At 37.8% G+C, this 26,286-nt stretch overlaps 1 protein-coding gene and 1 long non-coding RNA gene across 3 annotated transcripts in view; both read right to left on the bottom strand.

Annotated features, from left to right (window-relative positions):
• Positions 1-2,014: 2,014 nt before the first annotated feature.
• LOC117334140 lies at positions 2,015-5,809 on the bottom strand. Of its 2 annotated transcripts, none has more exons than XR_004534043.1 (2): positions 5,266-5,809; positions 2,015-5,073 (listed from the first exon to the last, which is right to left on the bottom strand). It is a non-coding gene; the product is annotated as an uncharacterized LOC117334140 (long non-coding RNA). The 2 variants fall into 2 exon arrangements; XR_004534044.1 differs by having other exon boundaries at positions 5,362-5,809.
• A 4,650-nt stretch (positions 5,810-10,459) lies between these two features.
• The window catches only part of LOC117334139, a 59,944-nt gene continuing 44,117 nt past the window's right edge, over positions 10,460-26,286 (bottom strand). The window contains 16 exon segments of the mRNA XM_033893607.1: positions 10,460-11,241; positions 11,505-11,713; positions 12,031-12,131; positions 13,024-13,200; positions 13,733-13,833; positions 14,683-14,809; positions 17,663-17,842; positions 18,155-18,337; positions 19,404-19,506; positions 19,654-19,829; positions 21,358-21,589; positions 23,517-23,619; positions 25,140-25,350; positions 25,798-25,911; positions 25,913-25,946; positions 26,136-26,230. Coding sequence (XP_033749498.1) covers positions 10,541-11,241; positions 11,505-11,713; positions 12,031-12,131; positions 13,024-13,200; positions 13,733-13,833; positions 14,683-14,809; positions 17,663-17,842; positions 18,155-18,337; positions 19,404-19,506; positions 19,654-19,829; positions 21,358-21,589; positions 23,517-23,619; positions 25,140-25,350; positions 25,798-25,911; positions 25,913-25,946; positions 26,136-26,230 — 2,847 coding nt within the window. The 3' untranslated portion in view covers positions 10,460-10,540.

The following is a 26,286-nucleotide window of genomic DNA, read 5'->3' as shown; positions in this document are numbered from 1 at the left end:
GATAAAGTATCTGCCCTGACCTTTCAGTAATCACATTATTATATACTCTGTAACATTTCCTGTATTGGTGTAAATTTATATCTGCACTTATACCTGTACTTATACAATAGATATACTGAAATATAATTGTTGGTAGCCAACAAATAAGCTTACGCTTCCCTGTAAATTAACATGTGTCTATAATTTGACTAATGGTAGTATCTCGTGAACATTTTTGTCCATCAATTTATTTATTTATCATATATTTATTTATCTTGTTTTCTCCCTTGTCTCTAAAATATGTCCGCTCACCTTTTTGTCATTACTTTGCACCTATTATTGTTTGTATTCTTATTTGTTCATGTAACTCTTCACTTATGGAGGAAATAAAGATATGAATGAATGAATAGCACTGTAGATGCAATTTTCGCTCTACAATAAATTATAACTAAATCTTTTAGTGAAAATAAGCACGTGTTGCTGCTTTGTTGACATCCGGAAAGCGACTAAAACAGTAAACAGTAAAAACTATCAAAGTTAGAAGTTAGATGAAAGCTTCTGCATATCGTACAAAGGGGAAATTACGTCTCCTGTACATTTTTAAAGCATGTTAACAACTTTGGGTCTTTCTCAAAATATAACAAACGATGCGATTTTGAAGAATAAATTCAGTATATTCCCTATGTTATATGCTGACGATTTGCTTGTTTTCGGTAACTATTGGAAATACTGGATACTCTTGCTATTCTTAGTAAGCAACGAAAATTGACTGTTAATAGAGGAAAAACGAAAGCTTTTTTGGGTATTCCTTAAGTAAAATATAAGCCTGTCATTGTATGGTAGAGGAGCGGAAATAACAAGCCTAATTTTAAGAAGATTGAGGAAAACACAACTCTCGGGAAGTCTTCGTGACTGACATACAGACACCAACAGTAGAGGGAAACTCAACACTCAGGTGGTCTATATGACACCAACAGTAGAGGGAAACTCAACACTCAGGTGGTCTATATGACACCAACAGTAGAGGGAAACTCAACACTCAGATGGTCTATATGACACCAACAGTAGAGGGAAACTCAACACTCAGGTGGTCTATATGACACTAACAATAGAGGGAAACTCAACACTCAGGTGGTCTATATGACTGACGTTCTATCTGTCCTACAGACACCAACAGTAGAGGGAAACTCAACTCTCAGGTGGTCTATATGACTGACGTTCTATCTGTCCTACAGACACCAACAGTAGAGGGAAACTCAACACTCAGGTGGTCTATATGACATCAACAGTAGAGGGAAACTAAACACTCAGATGGTCTATATGACATCAACAGTAGAGGGAAACTCAACACTCAGGTGGTCTATATGACACCAACAGTAGAGGGAAACACAACACTCAGGTGGTCTATATGACACCAACAGTAGAGGGAAACTCTACACTCAGGTGGTCTATATGACATCAACAGTAGAGGGAAACTCAACACTCAGGTGGTCTATATGACTGACGTTCTATCTGTCCTACAGACGCCAACAGTAGAGGGAAACTCTACACTCAGGTGGTCTATATGACTGACGTTCTATGTGTGCAACACACAGAAACATGCAGGAACCACACTCTCAAATTATAGACAGAGAAATTCTGGATACACAAGATAGCCAGGAAAAGAAGTCAGCCATAGACAGATGATTATTACCATGTACATATATCTCCATAAGACACCTTGGCTACAGGTTATCACTGGGTGCCAAGGTCAACACAAAAATTGTCTTCTAAATAAGGTCTAAAACAAACCATTATTATCTAAATGTAAATAAAGCTGAATTGTATATCAGCCACAACATGTCATCAGTATTGTTTTCTTCTTATTCTGAGCTCAACCCACAGGGGATTATAAAATTTAACTTTTATATCTATAAACAAAAACAGAGAGGCATTAAGCATCAGTGATGTACTGGGTTTTCCTGCACTCTCAAAGCTTACAGGGATCTGTCAGAAGAACTGTCCATTAAAAGGGAAAAAAAGAAAAGACAAAGTCTTTGATTTTCTACATGATTTATTATTCGTTAGATTTTTCTTTGAAACTAATATATAAACTAATCAATTCTTCATTTAATTGTTATCAAAGAGAGCATAAGTACACGCCAGTGATACAGAGTGTATTACAATAGACTTTAATTAATTAACACTAGTACTATTTAACTATTTCAAAAAGAATAGCAACAAAACTAACATTAATATTACGTGACTAAGGTCCAGTGATCCCCACTGAACATACCCATACAGGAATGGAATGTCCAGGGATTCATTACCATAGAGAGCCATACAGGAATGGAATGTCCAGGGATTCATTACCAAAGAGAGCCATACAGGAATGGAATGTCCAGGGATTCATTACCATAGAGAGCCATACAGGAATGGAATGTCCAGGGATTCATTACCAAAGAGAGCCAGGCAGGAATGGAATGTCAAGGGATTCATTACCATAGAGAGACAGGCAGGAATGGAATGTCCAGGGATTTATTACCATAGAGAGCCAGGCAGGAATGGAATGTCCAGGGATTCATTACCATAGAGAGACAGGCAGGAATGGAATGTCCAGGGATTTATTACCATAGACAGACAGGCAGGAATGGAATGTCCAGGGATTTATTACCAAAGAGAGCCAGGCAGGAATGGAATGTCAAGGGATTCATTACCATAGAGAGCCAGGCAGGAATGGAATGTCAAGGGATTCATTACCATAGAGAGCCAGGCAGGAATGGAATGTCAAGGGATTCATTACTATAGACAGACAGGCAGGAATGGAATGTCCAGGGATTCATTACTATAGACAGACAGGCAGGAATGTAATGTCAAGGGATTCATTACCATAGAGAGCCAGGCAGGAATGGAATGTCCAGGGATTCATTACTATAGACAGACAGGCAGGAATGGAATGTCAAGGGATTTATTACTATAGAGAGCCAGGCAGGAATGGAATGCTCAGGAATTCATTAGCATAGAGAGCCAGGCAGGAATGGAATGTCCAGGGATTTATTACTATAGACAGACAGGCAGGAATGGAATGTCCAGGGATTCATTACTATAGACAGACAGGCAGGAATGGAATGTCCAGGGATTTATTACTATAGACAGACAGGCAGGAATGGAATGTCCAGGGATTCATTACTATAGACAGACAGGCAGGAATGGAATGTCCAGGGATTCATTACTATAGACAGACAGGCAGGAATGGAATGTCCAGGGATTCATTACTATAGACAGACAGGCAGGAATGGAATGTCACGGGATTCATTACCATAGACAGACAGGCAGGAATGGAATGATCACGGATTCATTACCATAGAGAGCCAGGTAGGAATGGAATGTCCAGGGATTCATTACCATAGAGAGCCAGGCAGGAATGGAATGATCACGAATTCATTAGCATAGAGAGACAGACAGGAATGGAATGTCCAGGGATTTATTAGCATAGAGAGCCAGGCAGGAATGGAATGTCAAGGGATTCATTACTATAGACAGACAGGCAGGAATGGAATGTCCAGGGATTCATTACTATAGACAGACAGGCAGGAATGGAATGTCAAGGGATTCATTAGCATAGAGAGACAGGCAGGAATGGAATGTCCAGGGATTCATTAGCATAGAGAGCCAGGCAGGAATGGAATGTCAAGGGATTCATTAGCATAGAGAGCCAGGCAGGAATGGAATGTCAAGGGATTCATTAGCATAGAGAGCCAGGCAGGAATGGAATGTCCAAGGATTCATTAGCATAGAGAGCCAGGCAGGAATGGAATGTCCAAGGATTCATTAGCATAGAGAGCCAGGCAGGAATGGAATGTCCAAGGATTCATTAGCATAGAGAGCCAGGCAGGAATGGAATGATCACGAATTCATTACCATAGAGAGACAGACAGGAATGGAATGTCCAGGGATTCATTACCATAGAGAGACAGGCAGGAATGGAATGTCCAGGGATTCATTACCAAAGAGAGCCAGGCAGGAATGGAATGTCCAGGGATTCATTACCATAGAGAGCCAGGCAGGAATGGAATGTCCAGGGATTCATTACCATAGAGATACAGACAGGAATGGAATGTCCAGGGATTCATTACCATAGAGAGCCAGGCAGGAATGGAATGTCCAGGGATTCATTACCATAGAGAGACAGACAGGAATGGAATGTCCAGGGATTCATTACCATAGAGAGCCAGGCAGGAATGGAATGTCCAGGGATTCATTACCATAGAGAGCCAGACAGGAATGGAATGTCCAGGGATTCATTACCATAGAGAGCCAGGCAGGAATGGAATGTCCAGGAATATTGATCAATTCTATCCTTTTATAACAAATATTTGCTATAAAATCAAATAAAATTGACAGGGATATGGAAGTTGTTGTAGTTTTTGTATACAGTATTTATAACCACAAAAATAAATAAATACAAAACACAAATTTCCCACTGGTCTCTTCTAATATATATATATTAAGTTTCTATTTTAATTAATTATTGCTATGGTCAACATAGGAGGGAGTATAAACCCTCTAACCTCCATCTGGGAGGGAGTATAGACCCTCTAACCTCCATCTGGGAGGGAGTATAGACCCTCTAACCTCCATCTGGGATGGAGTATAGACCATCTAACCTCCATCTAGGAGGGAGTATAGACCCTCTAACCTCAATCTGGGAGGGAGTATAGACCCTCTAACCTCCATCTAGGAGGGAGTATAGACCCTCTAACCTTCACATGGGAGGGAGTATAAACCCTCTAACATCCATCTGGGACGGAGTATAGACCCTCTAACCTCCATCTAGGAGGGAGTATAGACCCTCTAACATCCATCTGGGAGGGAGTAAAGACCCTCTAACCTCCATCTGGGACGGAGTGTAAACCCTCTAACCTCCATCTGGGACGGAGTATAGAGCCTCTAACCTCCATCTGGGACAGAGTATAGAGCCTCGAACCTCAATCTGGGAGGGAGTATAGAGCCTCTAACCTCCATCTGGGAGGGAGTATAGACCCTCTAACCTCCATCTGGGACGGAGTATAGACCCTCTAACCTCAATCTGGGAGGGAGTATAGACCCTCTAACCTTCACATGGGAGGGAGTATAGACCCTCTAACCTCCATCTGGGACGGAGTATAGAGCCTCTAACCTCAACCTGGGAGGGAGTATAGAGCCTCTAACCTTCACATGGGAGGGAGTATAGACCCTCTAACCTCCATCTGGGATGGAGTATAGACCCTCTAACCTTCACATGGGAGGGAGTATAGAGCCTCTAACCTCAATCTGGGAGGGAGTATAGAGCCTCTAACCTCCATCTGGGAGGGAGTATAGACCCTCTAACCTTCACATGGGAGGGAGTATAGACCCTCTAACCTCCATCTGGGAGGGAGTATAGACCCTCTAACCCCCATCTAGGAGGGAGTATAGACCCTCTAACCTTCACATGGGAGGGAGTATAAACCCTCTAACATGCATCTGGGACGGAGTATAGACCCTCTAACCTCCATCTAGGAGGGAGTATAGACCCTCTAACCTCCATCTGGGAGGGAGTATAGACCCTCTAACCTCCATCTGGGACGGAGTATAGACCCTCTAACCTCCATCTGGAATGAAGTATAGAGCCTCTAACCTCCATCTGGGACAGAGTATAGACCCTCTAACCTCAATCTGGGAGGGAGTATAGAGCCTCTAACCTCCATCTGGGAGGGAGTATAGACCCTCTAACCTCCATCTGGGAGGGAGTATAGACCCTCTAACCTTCACATGGGAGGGAGTATAGACCCTCTAACCTCCATCTGGGACGGAGTATAGAGCCTCTAACCTCAACCTGGGAGGGAGTATAAAGCCTCTAACCTTCACATGGGAGGGAGTATAGACCCTCTAACCTCCATCTGGGATGGAGTATAGACCCTCTAACCTCCATCTGGGAGGGAGTATAAACCCTCTAACATACATCTGGGATGGAGTATAAACCCTCTAACATACATCTGGGATGGAGTATAGACCCTCTAACCTCCATCTGGGAGGGAGTATAGACCCTCTAACCTCCATCTGGGAGGGAGTATAGACCCTCTAACCTCCATCTGGGATGAAGTATAGAGCCTCTAACCTCCATCTGGGAGGGAGTATAGAGCCTCTAACCTCCATCTGGGACGGAGTATAGACCCTCTAACCTCCATCTCCTTGTACTACCCACATTACACCAACTTTGAACCCTTCGTTGTCTCTTAAAACAGGCTTAACTCATACTGACTGAAGTTCATCAGGTATTAGTAGTATACAACAATAAAATACCATTTCCAGTTATCATTGCTCTGTCTCAATATCATCATAAAAACAATACAGGTTCAAAAAATTCTAAATAAGTGACCAACACAATAAAATATCACAGATGCATTCACAACATACAGATGTTAATGATGAATGTAAACTGTAATGTTATATTGTACTGTTTAAGGGGAGGACTTCATCAGTTTGGAAATTATTTGGATAATTTTTGGTTATCTTCAATAAAAAATGTTTCAATCAAAATGTTACTCTCTCTCAGCTTGGCTTTATTTGCGACAACAATATGTTCATTTGCAAAATAAAATAATTAATATTGCCAGCAACAGTATGAGATATATATTTGTTTGTTATTCATATGATCATTGATTTATTTAAATATTTTTAAATATTTAAATATTAAATCTATCTAATGAGAAATTATATTGAAATGTAGTTATATGATCAATGACCCAAAAGGTCAAGGTATAGAACGTTTCCAAAACCATTGATAGTTATCATTTTGTTTTAATCAATTACTTTTCCTGTTTTGAGTTCCAATCCTCCCAAGTGTCTCCAGCAATCAAAGCATAGTCTGGGAAATAAATATCTATGGAAGTTTATAAATTATAATATGCAATGGATACCAGTAATTAAATTGTAAATAATCAAGCATGTAATTACCAACAATTATGGGCAATAAATCATATAAAAATTATTTCATTTATCGTACAAAAAATGTAAAAATATATCAAATTGAGTTTTCAAGAAAGTAAATCGTAAATCTGAGAAAAAGATTTTAAGATGGATATTTAGAGTGACTTCATCAAATCAGATGGTTCTAGTCTTAAAAGAGAAGTGAAGTATTTCAGGTGGGATAAACTCACAGGACGGACAGAGTTAACAGGATATACATACATTTGTACCGTATACAATGTACATGTATATGTACATGTACAAGTATATACAGTTTAATATTATATAAGACTAGACAAATTATAAAGTCAACATGATATCTAGAACAATTAAATAATTTACAATAAATATATTATGGATCTAGAGACTGAGAATAAATTAAAATGATCAAACATTGACAATATTATACAACATTCCTGTCGCAATGAGACAGAATATAAACAGTGACATATATATGTCTCTGATATAAAGCACTAAATTAAAATTATCAAACATTGACAGCACACAGTGTAAAAGGCACTGATATCTTAATGTTAAGTGAGTTATGTTGATGTAAATGCAAATGAAAATGTTTAACCTACATAATGTATTTAACACTTCTTTTAATGCTTTAAAATAAATCTGGTTCAGACTGACTTTCCATCTTAATTGTCCATATATATACACATAATAAGTATCATAAAACATAGATCAATCGTTTGGAATTAGTACCAAGTCCCCGTATACCTGGTATAATACCTGTATATATCAAAACAGAAAGCTTGTTAGCTATTGTCCTTTCAAAAGGAAATGACAGGCTTCAACCAATTTAAAATCCTTTTCATTCCCTTACATTTATAAATTTAACCCAATGTAAGATACTGGTGCAAATTAACAAGAAATCCTAGGTCGAGTTGATGCCATCATGAGTTTGATGGTGGATTGGCAGGTTTGATAAAAGTTTCCCTGTCACTTGTTTGGCTATTCCAAAAGTATACAGGGCAGTAGGAAATTCAGGGGAAAGTAACAACCTTATCATGGACTAGAAACTGGTTTTCTTGTGTTTACTGGGTAGTGGCGTGATTAACTATTGATATCTCAAAATAAGGTTAATAAGAGTAAAACATCCAAAACCTACATATACATGTATATAGGTGATCTTGGGTGTATCTATAGTAACAGAACTTGTGTGATCTTAGGTGTATCTATAGTAACAGAGCTTGTGTGATCTTGGATGTATCTATAGTAACAGAACTTGTGTGATCTTGGGTGTATCTATAGTAACAGAACGTGTGTGATCTTGGGTGTATCTATAGTAACAGAACTTGTGTGATCTCGGGTGTATCTAAAGTAACAGAACTTGTGTGATCTCGGGTGTATCTATAGTAACAGAACTTGTGTGATCTTGGGTGTATCTATAGTAACAGAACTTGTTAGGTTTATAGTGAGATAAATGGACAGAATGAATCCTACCACTCATTCCCAGTGTGTTTAGTATAAACTAGCGTCTAAACCATATGTTAATTAATCTACATCCAGTACAGAAAGTACCTTAATACGGCAACATTGTATATTGAGTAAAATCTTACTTTTAAGTCTGCAATGATTACAATATAAATATAATTTTCAAAATTCAATCATTTGAATTGTATGCAATGTAGATACAAGCATACACGTTTGACACTTTACATGAAAATACGAAAAACCCAAATCATATATGTATATTACAGTAAATGGCATTAAAATAATATCTATGATCACATGTTGATTTACCCTAGGACAGAATGGAAGTTGAAATGGCAGTAAAAAATATGACTTTGTGTCTACACGACCTCTATCACAGACTGAATAGCAGTTTAATACAGAATATACAAAAAAAATAGCAACATGAAATATGTAATAATGTATCTAAATATGAAGTATCTAATACATACAATACAATGTGTATAATAAAAAAAATAAAATAAGTTATTAGACAAAGAGCTTAAACGTTTATTCTGTACATAAAACATAAATTGTGTCTGGTGTTTTAAATATATGCACAGTGAATAAATTGATTGAACATTGATTTCACTCTACAAAACATCTATTTCATACAAAAAAAATATGGATATACATGTATATTTATCCAAAAATGGTAAAAATCTAAGTTGGGCCTCCGGGCCGATCGAGGCTTAAATTATTACAGTATAAATATGGTACCTGCTCATTTGTGAAGGCCATGTATATATGACACATTTTTCAAGATCATGTTTATACAATACACATTTATCAAGGTCATGTATATACAATTCACATTTATCAAGGTCATGTATATATACAATTCACATTTGTCAAGGTCATGTATATACAATTCACATTTATCAAGGTCATGTATATACAATTCACATTTATCAAGGTCATGTATATACAATTCACGTTTATCAAGGTCATTCATATACAATACACATTTGTCAAGGTCATGTATATACAATACACATTTATCAAGGTCATGTATATACAATACACATTTGTCAAGGTCATGTAATAACGCAGCCTTGGTACTTTAAAATTCTCATACAAATCATGTCCTATTATTATTATGTACAAATCTCAAATACTGCCAAGGCTGATATCTTTGAAGAGTTGTTATTTTCATTGATTTGTTAGGACATTGTATAAGATAAAACTGCAAAAACAGATTCCTTGGATATACATGTAGCTTAATTTGTTTCACTGTTTCTATGAAAAATAAACCTCTTTTCCTTACTTTATATTAATGAAACCATTTAAATTTTGAACCATGGAAAAAACGATCCTTTACTGTATATAGATATATGTTATGCTCATACCTCTCAGCCTGAAATTATTTTGTTTTTGTTTTCCCAACCTGATAAAGACTTACCAGATAAAAACACCATGATGTGATACTATTCATCAACAATTACAAGCACTAGCATAAAGAACTCTTACTAAATGAATCATATAGTACTTCATAAACTGTAGATTTAAAATAGAGCAGGAACCATCCAGAATATAACAGTTTCATTCTTTTTGTTGGTTATCAAAGTAAATGTGACGATTGAAATTCTTATTGCATAGCTATCAATGATAGGTTCCTTCAAAATAAACCATACAAATATTTTGTGACTGTCTACAATATTATACAGGCGTTGTTTTTCTCTACAGGTTTTGTGACTGTCTACAATATTACACAGGCTTTGCTTTTCTCTACAGGTTTTGTGACTCTCTACAATATTACACAGGCTTTGCTTTTCTCTACAGGTTTTGTGACTGTCTACAATATAATACAGGTGTTGTTTTTCTCTACAGGTTTTGTAACTGTCTACAATATTACACAGGCTTTGCTTTTCTCTACAGGTTTTGTGACTGTCTACAATATAATACAGGCTTTGCTTTTCTCTACAGGTTTTGTGACTGTCTACAATATAATACAGGCTTTGCTTTTCTCTACAGGTTTTGTGACTGTCTACAATATAATACAGGCTTTGCTTTTCTCTACAGGTTTTGTGACTGTCTACAATATAACACAGGCTTTGCTTTTCTCTACAGGTTTTGTGACTGTCTACAATATAACACAGGCTTTGCTTTTCTCTACAGGTTTTGTGACTGTCTACAATATAACACAGGCTTTGCTTTTCTCTACAGGTTTTGACACAGATTGTTGATCATTCCCTTGGGGCTTGGCTGGTCGCGTTTTATCCCCAGATTGTGAGATGGAGGGAGAACCTTGTGGGTCTGACTTTGGGTTGTTCTCCTTTTGGGGAGATGTAGGAGTGGTGTTGTTCTGTTTGGTTTCTGGTGATGGAGCAAGTCTGCTCTCTTTGTTCTGTGGGGTAGAGGCAGGATCAATATCTTTGGCCTCTGGGATGGGGACTGCCTGATTAGCCTCTTTGGCCTCTGGGGTAGGGGCAGGATTAATCTCTTTGGCCTCTGGGGTTGGGGAAGGTGTTACTTCCTTTTTAGCATCTTTTGATTCTTCTTCATTCTGTTTTTCTTTCTTATCTACTTCTTTTCCTTCCTTCCTTCCCTTTTCCTGATCCTCATCCTGTAAATCTCCTGAATGTTGAGATGACATTTCCTGTTTATTCAGGTCCTCCGTACTTGTAGACGGGTCTGAAGCAAAGCCAACAGACTTTTTGCCACCTGTTGATTTCTTCTTCATTGCAGATTCCTTTGGTTGTTGTTCCTCTTGGTTTATCTCCTTAAGTGCCTCTTTCAAGGCCGCCTTGTGTGCCCCCTTGCCCAAGGTAGATGCACTGCGGGACATGGTGCGTCTCATTGAATCTTTTTCAACATCATCCACATTCAAATCTATGAGAAACAGAAAAATGAAATCATATCAATATTTATCAACTCATGTATCCAACATTTTACGAGCACATTTAACATCTTACCTGTAATTTGGCAAAGAAATAAGATGGATAGATTTTACCTATACCTGTACATGGGTGATTTCCTTTCAGACTTGTGATATGAGGACAAACCTTTAGATTTTGTTTTGAAAAAGCAAAAGCCAACATTATGCTGAAAAGAAATTAACATCAACAAAAAAAATAAAAATAAAAATAATGTACCTTTCAGAATTCTTTTGGCTTTTTTCATGGATCTGAACTTAAATGGATATTTTTGCTCCATTCTCAGACAATCCAGCATAGCTTCTAGCCATGGTTGGTTGGTGACCTTGTGTTTCACCTCGGTCACCTTGTCACTCAAAATCGTGGCCTTCATATCCTTGCAATGTTTCTCACACAACCAAAATGTCTTTCCACTAGGCATTCGGCACCTGTATTAATATACAGTTAAAACTTAATTAGATACGAACAAAGAAATCATATTTACACAGTATGAGTCCATATAATAGTTAGTAACTTATACCATTAGTTATCATTTAACTTTTAATAATCACCTGTCCTTTGTACCTTTGAAATTTTGCATTATTTTAATTAACTAAGTGACAACTCATTATGCCATGTTATTCAGTTTATTAGTGACATACCTGGTAGTTTTCAACACCAATGTTTGTCAGATACTTTCGGAAAGAGATTTTGAAGTTAATTTTACAGGTAATGCCTGTAAAGAGATCTTTTTGAAGTCTCTTACCTGTGTAGCTTTCCCTTTTCTTTCTTTGTGTCCAAATCAAACACTAACTGGCGTAAGTTATGGTAACTTGTCTGGAAATCGTTTGTGTTTTTCATGGCCAGCTGTGATGTAAAATACAATACAAATATGATACATGTACTGTATATGTACAGTGTAAAAAATGGTAAAATTGGCTTTGTATTTCAGTTGAAATTTATCAGAGACAAACTGCTAAATACATGATGTGAAGAAATAGAACAAATTTTACTCTTATCTTAGTGTAATCTGTACAGCAGAGGTCACTCTAGACAGTGAGACACTGACTGTCCACAATACAGAGGTAGTCACTATATACTGTTATCTGTATAGCAGTGGTCACTCTAGACAATAAGACATTGACTGTCCACAATACAGAGGTAGTCACTATATACTGTTATCTGTATAGCAGTGGTCACTCTAGACAATAAGACATTGACTGTCCACAATACAGAGGTAGTCACTATATACTGTTATCTGTATAGCAGTGGTCAATATAGACAATAAGACACTGTCTGTCCATAATACAGAGGTAGTCACTATATACTGTTATCTGTATAGCAGTGGTCACTATAGACAATAAGACACTGTCTGTCCACAATACAGAGGTAGTCACTATATACTGTCATCTGTATAGCAGTGGTCACTATAGACAATAAGACACTGTCTGTCCACAATACAAAGGTAGTCACTGTATACTGTTATCTGTATAGCAGTGGTCACTATAGACAATAAGACACTGTCTGTCCACAATACAGAGGTAGTCACTGTATACTGTTATCTGTATAGCAGTGGTCACTATAGACAGTGAGACACTGTCTGTCCACAATACATAGGTAGTCTCTGTATACTGTTATCTGTATAGCAGTGGTCACTATAGACAGTGAGACCTTGACTGTCCACAATACAGAGGTGGTACGTTTTATTTGTAACTACATTTACATAATGTACTGTATATAGGTGATGACACTAGCTTACCTCTTGTGTCATCTTGAGGTAGTGTTGGCCCGAGTTAGTGCTGTATAGGCTCAGAGTAAAGGTAGGGTCGTGTCTCATCACCATGGTAATACGAGCAAGGTAGGATGCATATTCCTCAATTTGTTCAGCGGAAAATCTGAACCTCATTTCAATTGGATCACACACACTGTGCCAACCCTGAAATGAACATACAATTATCAATACATTCACTTGCCTAATTCACCTTAAAATTGGTAATTTTTTCTTTTCAAAACAGTCATAAATTTTGTCTCATTTATATGACTGATGTCTTAATTTCTGACAAAAACATGACAGGACGGTTCACAGTAGTGATTTAATACTGTAATTAACTAGCAATAAGCCCATGTCTGGAAATAAGCTCACCCCTATCTAATATACTTCATTAGAAATACCAACACATGTAGTTGCATTGTCCTATAATATAGCCCCGGCCCTCCGATTACTTTGAGTCAGTGATTATGTGTTGGCCGCTGGGCTTGTAATAGGATAGATATGGTATGCTTTTATTAGAAAATGTAAGTACCAGGTACTTTTAATACCTCGGTGGGATTCCCTGTCAACCATATTGGACAACAAGACCAGTGATGTAGAGAGTATTTCTCTCTGACTATTATACAGTAGTTAGTAGTCAGTATTAAGTAATGATCCCAACGATATAATACATTTTTAATTCCAGTTACATATTTACCTGTTCATGTTCACACATGGTATATACGTTCACCATGAACCCTTTATTCTTGACAGAGTCAAAATCAAGCTCTCTTTCAACTTCTTCTTCATTTTCTGTAACTGAAGTTAAAATCTCTTCATTTAACTCTTCATAAATTATATTCAAATAAAATCACCACCAGAGAATGCTTGTAATTCTTATCATATCCTCCTCCTGCTTTGATTTCAGCTTACATTATGTTTCATTTCTTGAGGTGTTGGTCAAGTACACTTATTCAAGATTAAATGTCTTATGACATGACTGTACACATTCTTTCTACACAACCATTTCACTGATGAAGGGGTCATATTTGACCTTTGATCCTTTAACCCTGACCAATCACCACCAGAACCTGATCAGGTGTTAAACTGGATGCTTTCAATAATTCTAAAGTGTGTATATTAATTGAATCATAAAATATCTAGTACACAAGCTAATTATCGCAGAATGAATTTTGACTGATGACTAACAAGAATATGACTATGTATAGAAGCTGATGTTATGCTACTCTTGTGTAATATCAACAAGAATATGACTATGTATAGAACCTGATGTTATACTACTCTTGTGTAATATTAACAAGAATATGATTATGTATAGAACCTGATGTTATGCTACTCTTGTGTAATATTAACCAGATCTGTTGAAGTGTTCTCAAGAAAAGACAACAATTGGCAACGGGACGGGACACATTGCACCATTTGCAATATGAGTTAAATGTGACCCTTAACCTTAACTCTCAACCTTGACCTGTAATCACAAGAATATGATCAAATGTAGAACATAAGGTTGTGATTATTATGAGAAAATATAAATCAAATATGTTAAAGGGTTTCCAAGACAAGGCAGGAGAAAAAAAAAAGGTTTTGTTTTTTTCAAGTATCAATCATTAAATACCCAACAACAGTAACATGTGTAGGAATACTTACTTGTAGTTTTCTTTTTTGACTGAATGACATCTATCACAAACAGTCGCGGGTAGTTACCAATGTCCTGGTTACTAGCATAGCTGGCTATCTGTCTGAGGAACTTCCTCTGGGCCAATTCGTACATTTCCTGTAAAGATGAAGGAATTCATTACATAATTTTGAATATATAACTGATATTTCAACATGACATCAGATTTGATATTTCCTGTCGCATTTTTACAACAAAATTCTCTTGCAAATTATTGGAACCAGTGTAATATTCTGTAAAATGTTTAGCACTTCATAAACACTTCAATTTTGAATTATCATTCTTTAACTTTTATATGGAGTTAACAACATGTCACCTGTGATATGGAGTTAGTAATATGTCCTACTTGATATGGAGTTAGTAACATGTCCTACTTGATATGGAGTTAGTAACATGTCCTACTTGATATGGAGTTAGTGACATGTCCTACTTGATATGGAGTTAGTGACATGTCCTACTTGATATGGAGTTAGTAACATATCCTACTTGATATGGAGTTAGTAACATGTCCTACTTGATATGGAGTTAGTAACATGTCCTACTTGATATGGAGTTAGTAACATGTCCTACTTGATATGGAGTTAGTAACATGTCCAACTTGATATGGAGTTAGTAACATGTCATCTGTGATATGGAGTTAGTAACATGTCTTACTTGATATGGAGTTAGTAACATGTCCTACTTGATATGGAGTTAGTGACATGTCCTACTTGATATGGAGTTAGTGACATGTCCTACTTGATATGGAGTAAGTAACATGTCCAACTTGATATGGAGTTAGTAACATGTCCTACTTGATATGGAGTTAGTGACATGTCCTACTTGATATGGAGTTAGTGACATGTCCAACTTGATATGGAGTTAGTGACATGTCCTACTTGATATGGAGTTAGTAACATGTCCTACTTGATATGGAGTTAGTAATATGTCCTACTTGATATGGAGTTAGTAACATGTCCTACTTGATATGGAGTTAGTAACATGTCCTACTTGATATGGAGTTAGTAACATGTCCTACTTGATATGGAGTTAGTAACATGTCCTACTTGATATGGAGTTAGTAACATGTCCTACTTGATATGGAGTTAGTAATATGTCCTACTTGATATGGAGTTAGTAACATGTCATCTGTGATATGGAGTTAGTAACATGTCCTACTTGATATGGAGTTAGTAACATGTCATCTGTGATATGGAGTTAGTAACATGTCCAACTTGATATGGAGTTAGTAACATGTCATCTGTGATATGGAGTTAGTAACATGTCCTACTTGATATGGAGTTAGTAACATGTCCTACTTGATATGGAGTTAGTAACATGTCCAACTTGATATGGAGTTAGTAACATGTCCAACTTGATATGGAGTTAGTAACATGTCCTACTTGATATGGAGTTAGTAACATGTCCTACTTGATATGGAGTTAGTAACATGTCCTACTTGATATGGAGTTAGTAACATGTCCAACTTGATATGGAGTTAGTAATATGTCCTACTTGATATGGAGTTAGTAACATGTCATCTGTGATATGGAGTTAGTAACATGTCCTACTTGATATGGAGTTAGTAACATGTCCTACTTGATATGGAGTTAGTAACATGTCATCTGTGATATGGAGTTAGTAACATGTCCAACTTGATATGGAGTTAGTAACATGTCATCTGTGATATGGAGTTAGTAACATGTCCTACTTGATATGGAGTTAGTAACATGTCCTACTTGATATGGAGTTAGTAACATGTCCTACTTGATATGGAGTTAGTAACATGTCCTACTTGATATGGAGTTAGTAACATGTCCTACTTGATATGGAGTTAGTAACATGTCCTACTTGATATGGAGTTAGTAACATGTCCAACTTGATATGGAGTTAGTAATATGTCCTACTTGATATGGAGTTAGTAACATGTCATCTGTGATATGGAGTTAGTAACATGTCCTACTTGATATGGAGTTAGTAACATGTCATCTGTGATATGGAGTTAGTAACATGTCCAACTTGATATGGAGTTAGTAACATGTCATCTGTGATATGGAGTTAGTAACATGTCCTACTTGATATGGAGTTAGTAACATGTCCTACTTGATATGGAGTTAGTAACATGTCCAACTTGATATGGAGTTAGTAACATGTCCAACTTGATATGGAGTTAGTAACATGTCCAACTTGATATGGAGTTAGTAACATGTCCTACTTGATATGGAGTTAGTAACATGTCCTACTTGATATGGAGTTAGTAACATGTCCAACTTGATATGGAGTTAGTAATATGTCCTACTTGATATGGAGTTAGTAACATGTCATCTGTGATATGGAGTTAGTAACATGTCCTACTTGATATGGAGTTAGTAACATGTCATCTGTGATATGGAGTTAGTAACATGTCCAACTTGATATGGAGTTAGTAACATGTCATCTGTGATATGGAGTTAGTAACATGTCCTACTTGATATGGAGTTAGTAACATGTCCTACTTGATATGGAGTTAGTAACATGTCCTACTTGATATGGAGTTAGTAACATGTCCTACTTGATATGGAGTTAGTAACATGTCCTATGGAGTAAGTAACATGTCCAACTTGATATGGAGTTAATAACATGTCCAACTTGACATGGAGTTAGTAACACATCCTACTTGATATGGAGTTAGTAACATGTCCTACTTAATATGGAGTTAGTAACATGTCCAACTTGATATGGAGTTAGTAACATGTCCTACTTGATATGGAGTTAGTGACATGTCCTACTTGATATGGAGTTAGTAACATGTCCTACTTGATATGGAGTTAGTGACATGTCCTACTTGATATGGAGTTAGTAACATGTCCAACTTGATATGGAGTTAGTAACATGTCCTACTTGATATGGAGTTAGTAACACGTCCTACTTGACATGGAGTTAGTAACATGTCCTTATATAATCATCATACTTTACAGATAGATATACATGTACCTGAAATGATCTGTTTGCCTTCTCCTCGTTAGATTTGTCTTTCTTCTTCTTCTTTTCCTCTGCATCATCCTTGCGCTCTGACAGCATGTTTTTCTGTACAAGCTTCAACAGATCTTCACAAGCGTTATTATTGTGCTGCTGAAAGCTGACTGTAGGAAATGACAAGGAGTGGAAACCAATCTGAAATTTCAATTTTTTCATTCAATTTGCACCATTCTGTAGAAATTCAGAAAATATATCATATACAATGTACATGTAGTTACATGTGTGAGTGTTTTTATATAGATGCAAATTAGTTACTATTCAAGTTGTCAGTTGGAGATCACACATGTCACGATTTCCTCAGAAAAAGTACATACTGTATATAGACCTCAGAATAAGTACATACTGTATATAGACCTCAGAATAAGTACATACTGTATATAGACCTCAGAATAAGTACATACTGTATATAGACCTCAGAAAACAAAATGGTGAGAAGAAATAGCCCACCTCTGTACGTTTCCAACGTTCACCTGTCCCAACAATTGCTATCACAACTGGTAAACCAAGCTGCAGGGCAAAGCGAAGTTCTTTACAGCAAGTCTTTGACTCCGCATATTCATCCGACACACAGGCGACCACTATCCGGGCCTCTGACATTCCTTTTGCGATTCTGCTAAACAGCTGGTCATTCTGTTAACAAAAATTTTTTTCAGAACCAATGAATTTCATGATGTTTTACATTATGTATAGTATTTTGAAAAAATGCTTTTGTAATGTAAAATTATTCCACACAAACTCTATGTCTCTATTATAGGTTACCATATTAATCTATAAATAAACCTCTGCCAACCAATAAGCCCCTACCCTCTTCATTTTGCAGTACAGCCGTATCTTCAGATTTAAAATATTTAAGCTAAACATAGTTCACAAGTAAGCCTTCTGCAAAATTTAATATTAAGCTTTTACACTAGAAAATTGGGTTTATTTGAGAATAAATATGGTAAAAGATATGCCCCAGAACAAATGACACATAGTGAACTGAGGGCAATAACTCTGCATAAAATTAAGCCACAGACATAACTTGAAAGAAACATGACCTCTGACATTCTATGATGTATTCACATGTAAGGTTGTCTAAATGACAGGTGGACAGGCTACAAGGATGTCAGATATGGACAAAACACATCGACTGATGGAGAAACAAACAGATGGATTGCTCCCCTACCCCACAAGGATATAAGATAAGGCCCAAACTCACAGAATGATGGACTGACTGACAGGTGGAGTGTCTCCCAACCCCACATGGATGTAAGCTATGGCCCAGACACAGACTGATGGACTGACTGACAGATGGAGTGTTTCCCAACCCCATATGGATGTAAGATATGGCCCAGACACAGAATGATGAACTGACTGACAGGTGGAGTGTCTCCCAACCCCACAAGGATATAAGCTATGACCCAGACAAAGACTGATGGACAAATGGACAGACCCCCTACCCCACAAGGATGTAAGATATGACCATGTCATACAGACTGATGAACAAGCGAACAAACTCCATACCTGACAAAGATGTATGGCCCAGCCACAGACTGGTGGATCAACTGACAGATGGACTGACTCCCTACCTCACAATGATGCAAGATATGGCCATGTTGTACAGACTGATGGAAGGACATGCAAGGACGGATATTATGTCTTCCTACAGTACAAGCATTTTATTTGTATTTTGAGTATATATTTGAAAATGACTCACCACATTGACTTGTTCAATATCAATCCAGCATCCTACACCATGCTCCTCTAAGTAATTCTTCAGTTCCCTAGGGTCCCCTGGGCCTATAGCTCCAGACAGCTCCCTATGTAAACAAAAATATGATGAGTGGCTAAACTGAAATATATAGGGTTCACAGCAGCTGGTTTTCCCAGTCAGAAAGATAAAAGTCATCTTTCCAGTAGTTCTGAGCTTTGCAAAAACAAAAGCAAAGAAAAAATTATGAATGTACCTTGTGCCCGAGTCCACAGCACTGCGAGAATTGACCCAGGAGTAACTGATGAAGCAAGAGTTGGACGTCTCCGGCCTCGTCAGACTCAGCTGCTCGTTCTTCTGTAGAGTGGTCAGCAGTTCAGCAAACTTGGTTTTGTACACATCCTTCTTAGAGTTGATCATGTTCACAAAAACCTACAACAGACATTGCATAGTGAACTACCACATTCCACTTATAGCTGATCGCTGTACACTGTACACTGTAGGATCTGTTACCAGATGTTAAGAGTTCAATATCAGAATTAGGAAAACCTGCTAACACAAGTGTAAGTCTTTGTATAATCTGTGGGTCATATCGAGAACATTTACTGTACTTCATAATTAACAAATCTAATTACACAGGTACAAACAGGTACAGGCCTTATAACAATGTATGTACCAGAGCAGTGTACATACCAGATCAGTGTACCTACCAGATCAGTGTACCTACCATATCAGTGTACCTACCAGATCAGTGTACCTACTAGATCAGTGTACCTACCAGATTAGTGTACCTACCAGATTAGTGTACCTACCGGATTAGTGTACCTACCAGATTAGTGTACCCACCATATCAGTGTACCCACCATATCAGTGTACCTACCATATCAGTGTACCTACTAGATCAGTGTACCTACCAGATCAGTGTACCCACCAGATCAGTGTACCTACCAGATCAGTGTACCTACCAGATCAGTATACGTACCAGATCAGTGTACCTACCAGATCAGTGTACCTACCAGATTAGTGTACCTACCAGATCAGTGTACCTACCAATCAGTGTACCTACCAGATCAGTATACGTACCAGATCAGTGTACATACCAGATCAGTGTACCTACCAGATCAGCGTACATACCAGATCAGTGTACCTACCAGATCAGTGTACCTACCAGATCAGTGTACCTACCAGATCAGTGTACATACCAGATCAGTGTTCCTACCAGATCAGTGTACCTACCATATCAGTGTACATACCAGATCAGTGTACCTACCAGATCAGTGTACCTACCAGATCAGTGTACCTACCAGATCAGTGTACCTACCAATCAGTGTACCTACCATATCAGTGTACCTACCAGATCAGTGTACCTACCAATCAGTGTACCTACTAATCAGTGTACCTACCATATCAGTGTACCTACCAGATCAGTGTACCTACCATATCAGTGTACCTACCAGATCAGTGTACCTACCAGATCAGTGTACCTACCAGATCAGTGTACCTACCATATCAGTGTACCTACCAGATCAGTGTACCTACCAGATCAGTGTACCTACCAGATCAGCGTACCTACCAGATCAGTGTACCTACCAGATCAGTGTACCTACCAGATCAGTGTACCTACCAGATCAGTGTATGTACCAGATCAGTGTACATACCATATCAGTGTACCTACCAGATCAGTGTATGTACCAGATCAGTGTACCTACCAGATCAGTGTACCTACCAGATCAGTGTACCTACCAGATCAGTGTACCTACTAATCAGTGTACCTACCAGATCAGTGTACCTACCAGATCAGTGTACCTACTAATCAGTGTACCTACTAATCAGTGTACCTACCAGATCAGTGTACCTACCAGATCAGTGTACCTACCAGATCAGTGTACCTACCAGATCAGTGTACCTACCAGATCAGTGTATGTACCACATCAGTGTACCTACCACATCAGTTACCTACCAGATCCGTCACAAACACTCCTAATGTAGGGCTCTGTTTCCAGTCAAAGTTCTCTCCCACAGCCACAACAATTGTTGGCTTCCTCATGGTGTTAATGACGTACTTGAACATGTCACAGCAGATGTCATTTGCTGCATAATTGTTGGAGATAAACACGAGAAACACTGATGCGTGTACAATTTTTTTTGCCATTTCCTCACGAGAGATGAGTTCTTTGCCTTCCGGAAAGTAACTGTAACATTATATGAAGGATATATCATGAGATATCCTAATAATTTTAACAATCTAATTATTGTTTAAGAGGGAACTAGGTAGAATATCAAGGAATATATTTCAATAATTAATTTTCCATTGTCTGTACGCAGAATGCAGCTTTCTGATTGGTTGAGACTTTCTTTCTATACGATCGGGAGACGGGGCAGGGAGTCTGGAATCGGGAAATTCCCGACTAAATCGGGAAAGTTGGCAAGTATGCTTTATGAAAAGAAATCCGAAAATGGCGCAAAAAATGTGACGTCACAATATATGGCCATTGACATAAAACATGTTTAAAGTTTGAAAATCGATTTCAAAAATTAATTTTAAGTGTTGATTTCTATTATTTTTTAGTTTCATGGGGGTATACAAAAATTTTGTTTACAAACTTTTGTAAGAATCTGCTACGTATATTCATACAGTTTGCAAATGCAATTTTTTTCATACCCCAATGAAAATAAAAACAAGTGCAATCAATGATTGCGAAGTTCCGGCAGCAGCAATCACACTATGAACTCATTTTATAAGCATGTAACTTTGAAATTGTATGTCACATAACATCACTCCTAGACCCCTAATGAATGCTTAAACCAAATTAGAAGGGTGTGACATGTATACTTTTGGACTTACAAGCTTTCCAAAAACTTACCCCAAAAACTATAAAGCCTAGGGGTGGGACGTGCACGCCAACGCGGACGCTGGGGGTACAGCATTAGCTCATGGTTACTCGTAACCAGTGAGCTAAAAAATGACATCAATGCTTAAACAAGGATGGATAGTATTGCAACAGCAATACAAAGTCCCCTGCCTGAACCAGGAGTGCAACTATTTATTTTCCATTTTTTAAGCTACGTGTTATACTGATCACGTATACCAAGTTTCGTTAAAATCGGAGTAGTACTTTAGGATTGTCCGGACACGCCTCAACCAATGAGAAGTCGGCGGCCATTTTGAAAATTGGTTTTTCAAAAAAAAAATGTAGGATGCACAACTACATGTTATACTGATCATGAATACCAAGTTTCGTTAAAATCGGAGTAGTACTTTAGGAGGAGTTGTCCGGGCAAGCCTCAGCCAATGAGAAGCCAGCATCCATTTTGAAAATTGGTTTTTCGAGAAAACAATGTGGGATGCACAACCACATGTTATACTGATCATGTATACCAAGTTTCGTTAAAATCGGAGTAGTACTTTAGGAGGAGTTGTCCGGACAAGTCTCAACCAATGAGAAGTCGGCGGCCATTTTGAAAATTGGTTTTTCGAAAAAAAAAAGTGGGATGCACAACTACATGTTATACTGATCATGTATACCAAGTTTCGTTAAAATCGGAGTAGTACTTTAGGAGGAGTTGTCCGGACAAGCCTCAACCAATGAGAAGCCGGCAGCCATTTTGAAAAATGAATTTTTGAAAAAAAAATGTGGGATGCACAACTACATGTTATACTGATCATGTATACCAAGTTTCGTTAAAATCGGAGTAGTACTTTAGGAGGAGTTGTCCGGACAAGTCTCAACCAATGAGAAGTCGGCGGCCATTTTGAAAATTGGTTTTTCGAAAAAAAAAAATGTGGGATGCACAACTACATGTTATACTGATCATGTATACCAAGTTTCGTTAAAATCGGAGTAATACTTTAGGAGGAGTTGTCCGGACAAGTCTCAACCAATGAGAAGTCGGCGGCCATTTTGAAAATTGGTTTTTCGAAAAAAAAAATGTGGGATGCACAACTACATGTTATACTGATCATGTATACCAAGTTTCATTAAAATCGGAGCAGTACTTTAGAAGGAGTTGTCCGGACAACTATTGCGTGACAGACAGACAGACGGACGGACGGACGGACGGACGGAGGGTAAACCTATAGTCCCCCCGTTTTTCAAACGGCAGGGGACTAATAATTACCATGAGTAGCCCTCCTTTTCAAGGTCAGCGTAGACAGTCGCTGGATGAATCACCTTTGACCTATCGCCTGGTGCGTCTTTGATGCAGTACGACAGGAAGATATCTGGAAAAATATAAGAAAAGGTGGCTTTAAAAGCTTGATATGAAAATATACCATATTTTTCTGCAAACATGTCCATGTCCTCAAACATAAAAGAGACCATCTGGCTTCATTCCATTATCCACAAATTAGTCTCTGGAGGAAACTGAAATTGGTTCACAAATATTAAGCACTCCCTAAACTGAAACACTCAACTTTCACAATTTGGGGCTTATGCTTAACAGGTCATATATCTCATGTCTATACAGTGACTATTTTATTGTTTTCCTTTCAAACTTTCCATAAGTTAAAGATACCACAATATTTAATAGTGAAAATTTAAATCAATCATTGATGGAGCATGGAATGTGCAACACAATTGATTGAGTAATACTCGGTTGTGATATGGCTTTACTTCGTAATGCGATGATAACATTCAATTGTGAGTCGTGACATTTTTAGAATAAAGGCCCTATTAAGTTGTCGTTTAGTACGAAGGAAAAGACAGATTTAACTTTTCCTACAAAAAGCAGATAATAATTTCCTACGAAGTGTAGGTTACACCAATAACAGTAACAATGTACAGGACACTTGGGATCAGATCACCTCTCTAGTCCTCAAGGCCTAGGTAACACCAATAACAGTAACAATGTACAGGACACTTGGGATCAGATCACCTCTCTAGTCCTCAAGGCCTAGGTAACACCAATAACAGTAACAATGTACACTTGGGATCAGATCACCTCTCTAGTCCTCAAGGCCTAGGTAACACCAATAACAGTAACAATGTACACTTGGGATCAGATCACCTCTCTAGTCCTCAAGGCCTAGGTAACACCAATAACAGTAACAATGTACAGGACACTTGGGATCAGATCACCTCTCTAGTCCTCAAGGCCTAGGTAACACCAATAACAGTAACAATGTACAGGACACTTGGGATCAGATCACCTCTATAGTCCTCAAGGCCTAGGTAACACCAATAACAGTAACAATGTACAGGACACTTGGGATCAGATCACCTCTCTAGTCCTCAAGGCCTAGGTAACACCAATAACAGTAACAATGTACACTTGGGATCAGATCACCTCTCTAGTCCTCAAGGCCTAGGTAACACCAATAACAGTAACAATGTACAGGACACTTGGGATCAGATCACCTCTATAGTCCTCAAGGCCTAGGTAACACCAATAACAGTAACAATGTACAGGACACTTGGGATCAGATCACCTCTATAGTCCTCAAGGCCTAGGTAACACCAATAACAGTAACAATGTACAGGACACTTGGGATCAGATCACCTCTCTAGTCCTCAAGGCCTAGGTAACACCAATAACAGTAACAATGTACACTTGGGATCAGATCACCTCTCTAGTCCTCAAGGCCTAGGTAACACCAATAACAGTAACAATGTACACTTGGGATCAGATCACCTCTATAGTCCTCAAGGCCTAGGTAACACCAATAACAGTAACAATGTACACTTGGGATCAGATCACCTCTATAGTCCTCATCCTGATTTAGATATTCTTACTAGTACTTACCAACTGACATTTCATTCTGCATCTGTTGTAGATTGTTGACGTCCTGATCGAGATGAACTTCAAAATCGCTGTTGGTGTCAGGGGCTAAGATACCCTGGAGATTGAGAACTGGGGCGGTGTGGAAATATGACTGACATTGGAGGAATGGGGCTTTCAGTTCGAGGGCACGACGAATACCAGACGCCTTGAACATGTGGGGGTCATTCACATACTGTAAATATACCAATTAATTATTTAAGTATTGTTTCAACTCTTGGAAGAACTTAAAACAGATGAACAACCTCTTATACTAATACAATGAGAATAATGGCAGTATGGGACTGTTGTGTGTCTTATGGTAACTATGCATGTTGATCATATTGAATCATATCATCATTATTACTTACTATATTTCACACATAAAAGTTAGCAGTGTATCATAATGTATTTTTATTATACATCTTCCCCAGATCTATTTTTAGAAAAGTTGTCCTTGACTCAGACCTTAGGATAAGACTCACTAGGTAATTCCCAGAAGTGTTGAGGGATAAACCTTATCATACGTGCAGGATTTGGACAGATAATTCTTAAACTTCAGTATATCAAAATAACCTATATGGGTAAATTAATATTAATAATAGCCTTATAAAGAAGTGGGATGGAGATTTGTATCACTGACCTGTTTGGTACAGTCTGGACAGGGTATCTCATAATCATAGGTAACGCCGTAGAAGGACTCGTTAATCAGACCTTCAAACACCTCATGGATAAAGAGCAGCAGATTGTCTGGCTTTCATTCCCTGAACTCTTACATTTAACTCAGAGTCCCTGAAGGAAAAACAAGTAAACCTAAACAAAGAACCTTCGGGAGAAATAGATAACTTTATTGTAAACTGGAATTATCACAACCACTTCGATTTTAACTTGATATTTGTATTTTATATGGACTGGTCCATTCAAAATTATATTAAATAATTTACTTCCATTAAATGACGGGTGCCTGACAGATATACTTACTTAATCTGCTGTATCAAGGCGATCTGGCCGTTTTTCGTCAGAAATGATCCTTTCTTCCAGATCACAGAGTCGTCCGAGTACCCATGAAGCCTCACCTGTATTTGGTAAATAATCTGTAATAGTTTCTTTCTATACTTATTGAATAGCTTTA

The sequence above is a fragment of the Pecten maximus genome, chromosome 9 (assembly GCF_902652985.1).
Source record: "Pecten maximus chromosome 9, xPecMax1.1, whole genome shotgun sequence".
Lineage (NCBI taxonomy): Eukaryota > Metazoa > Mollusca > Bivalvia > Pectinida > Pectinidae > Pecten > Pecten maximus.
The sequence above is the reverse complement of the archived record's forward strand: the minus strand, read 5'-3'. Positions and strand labels throughout refer to the sequence as shown.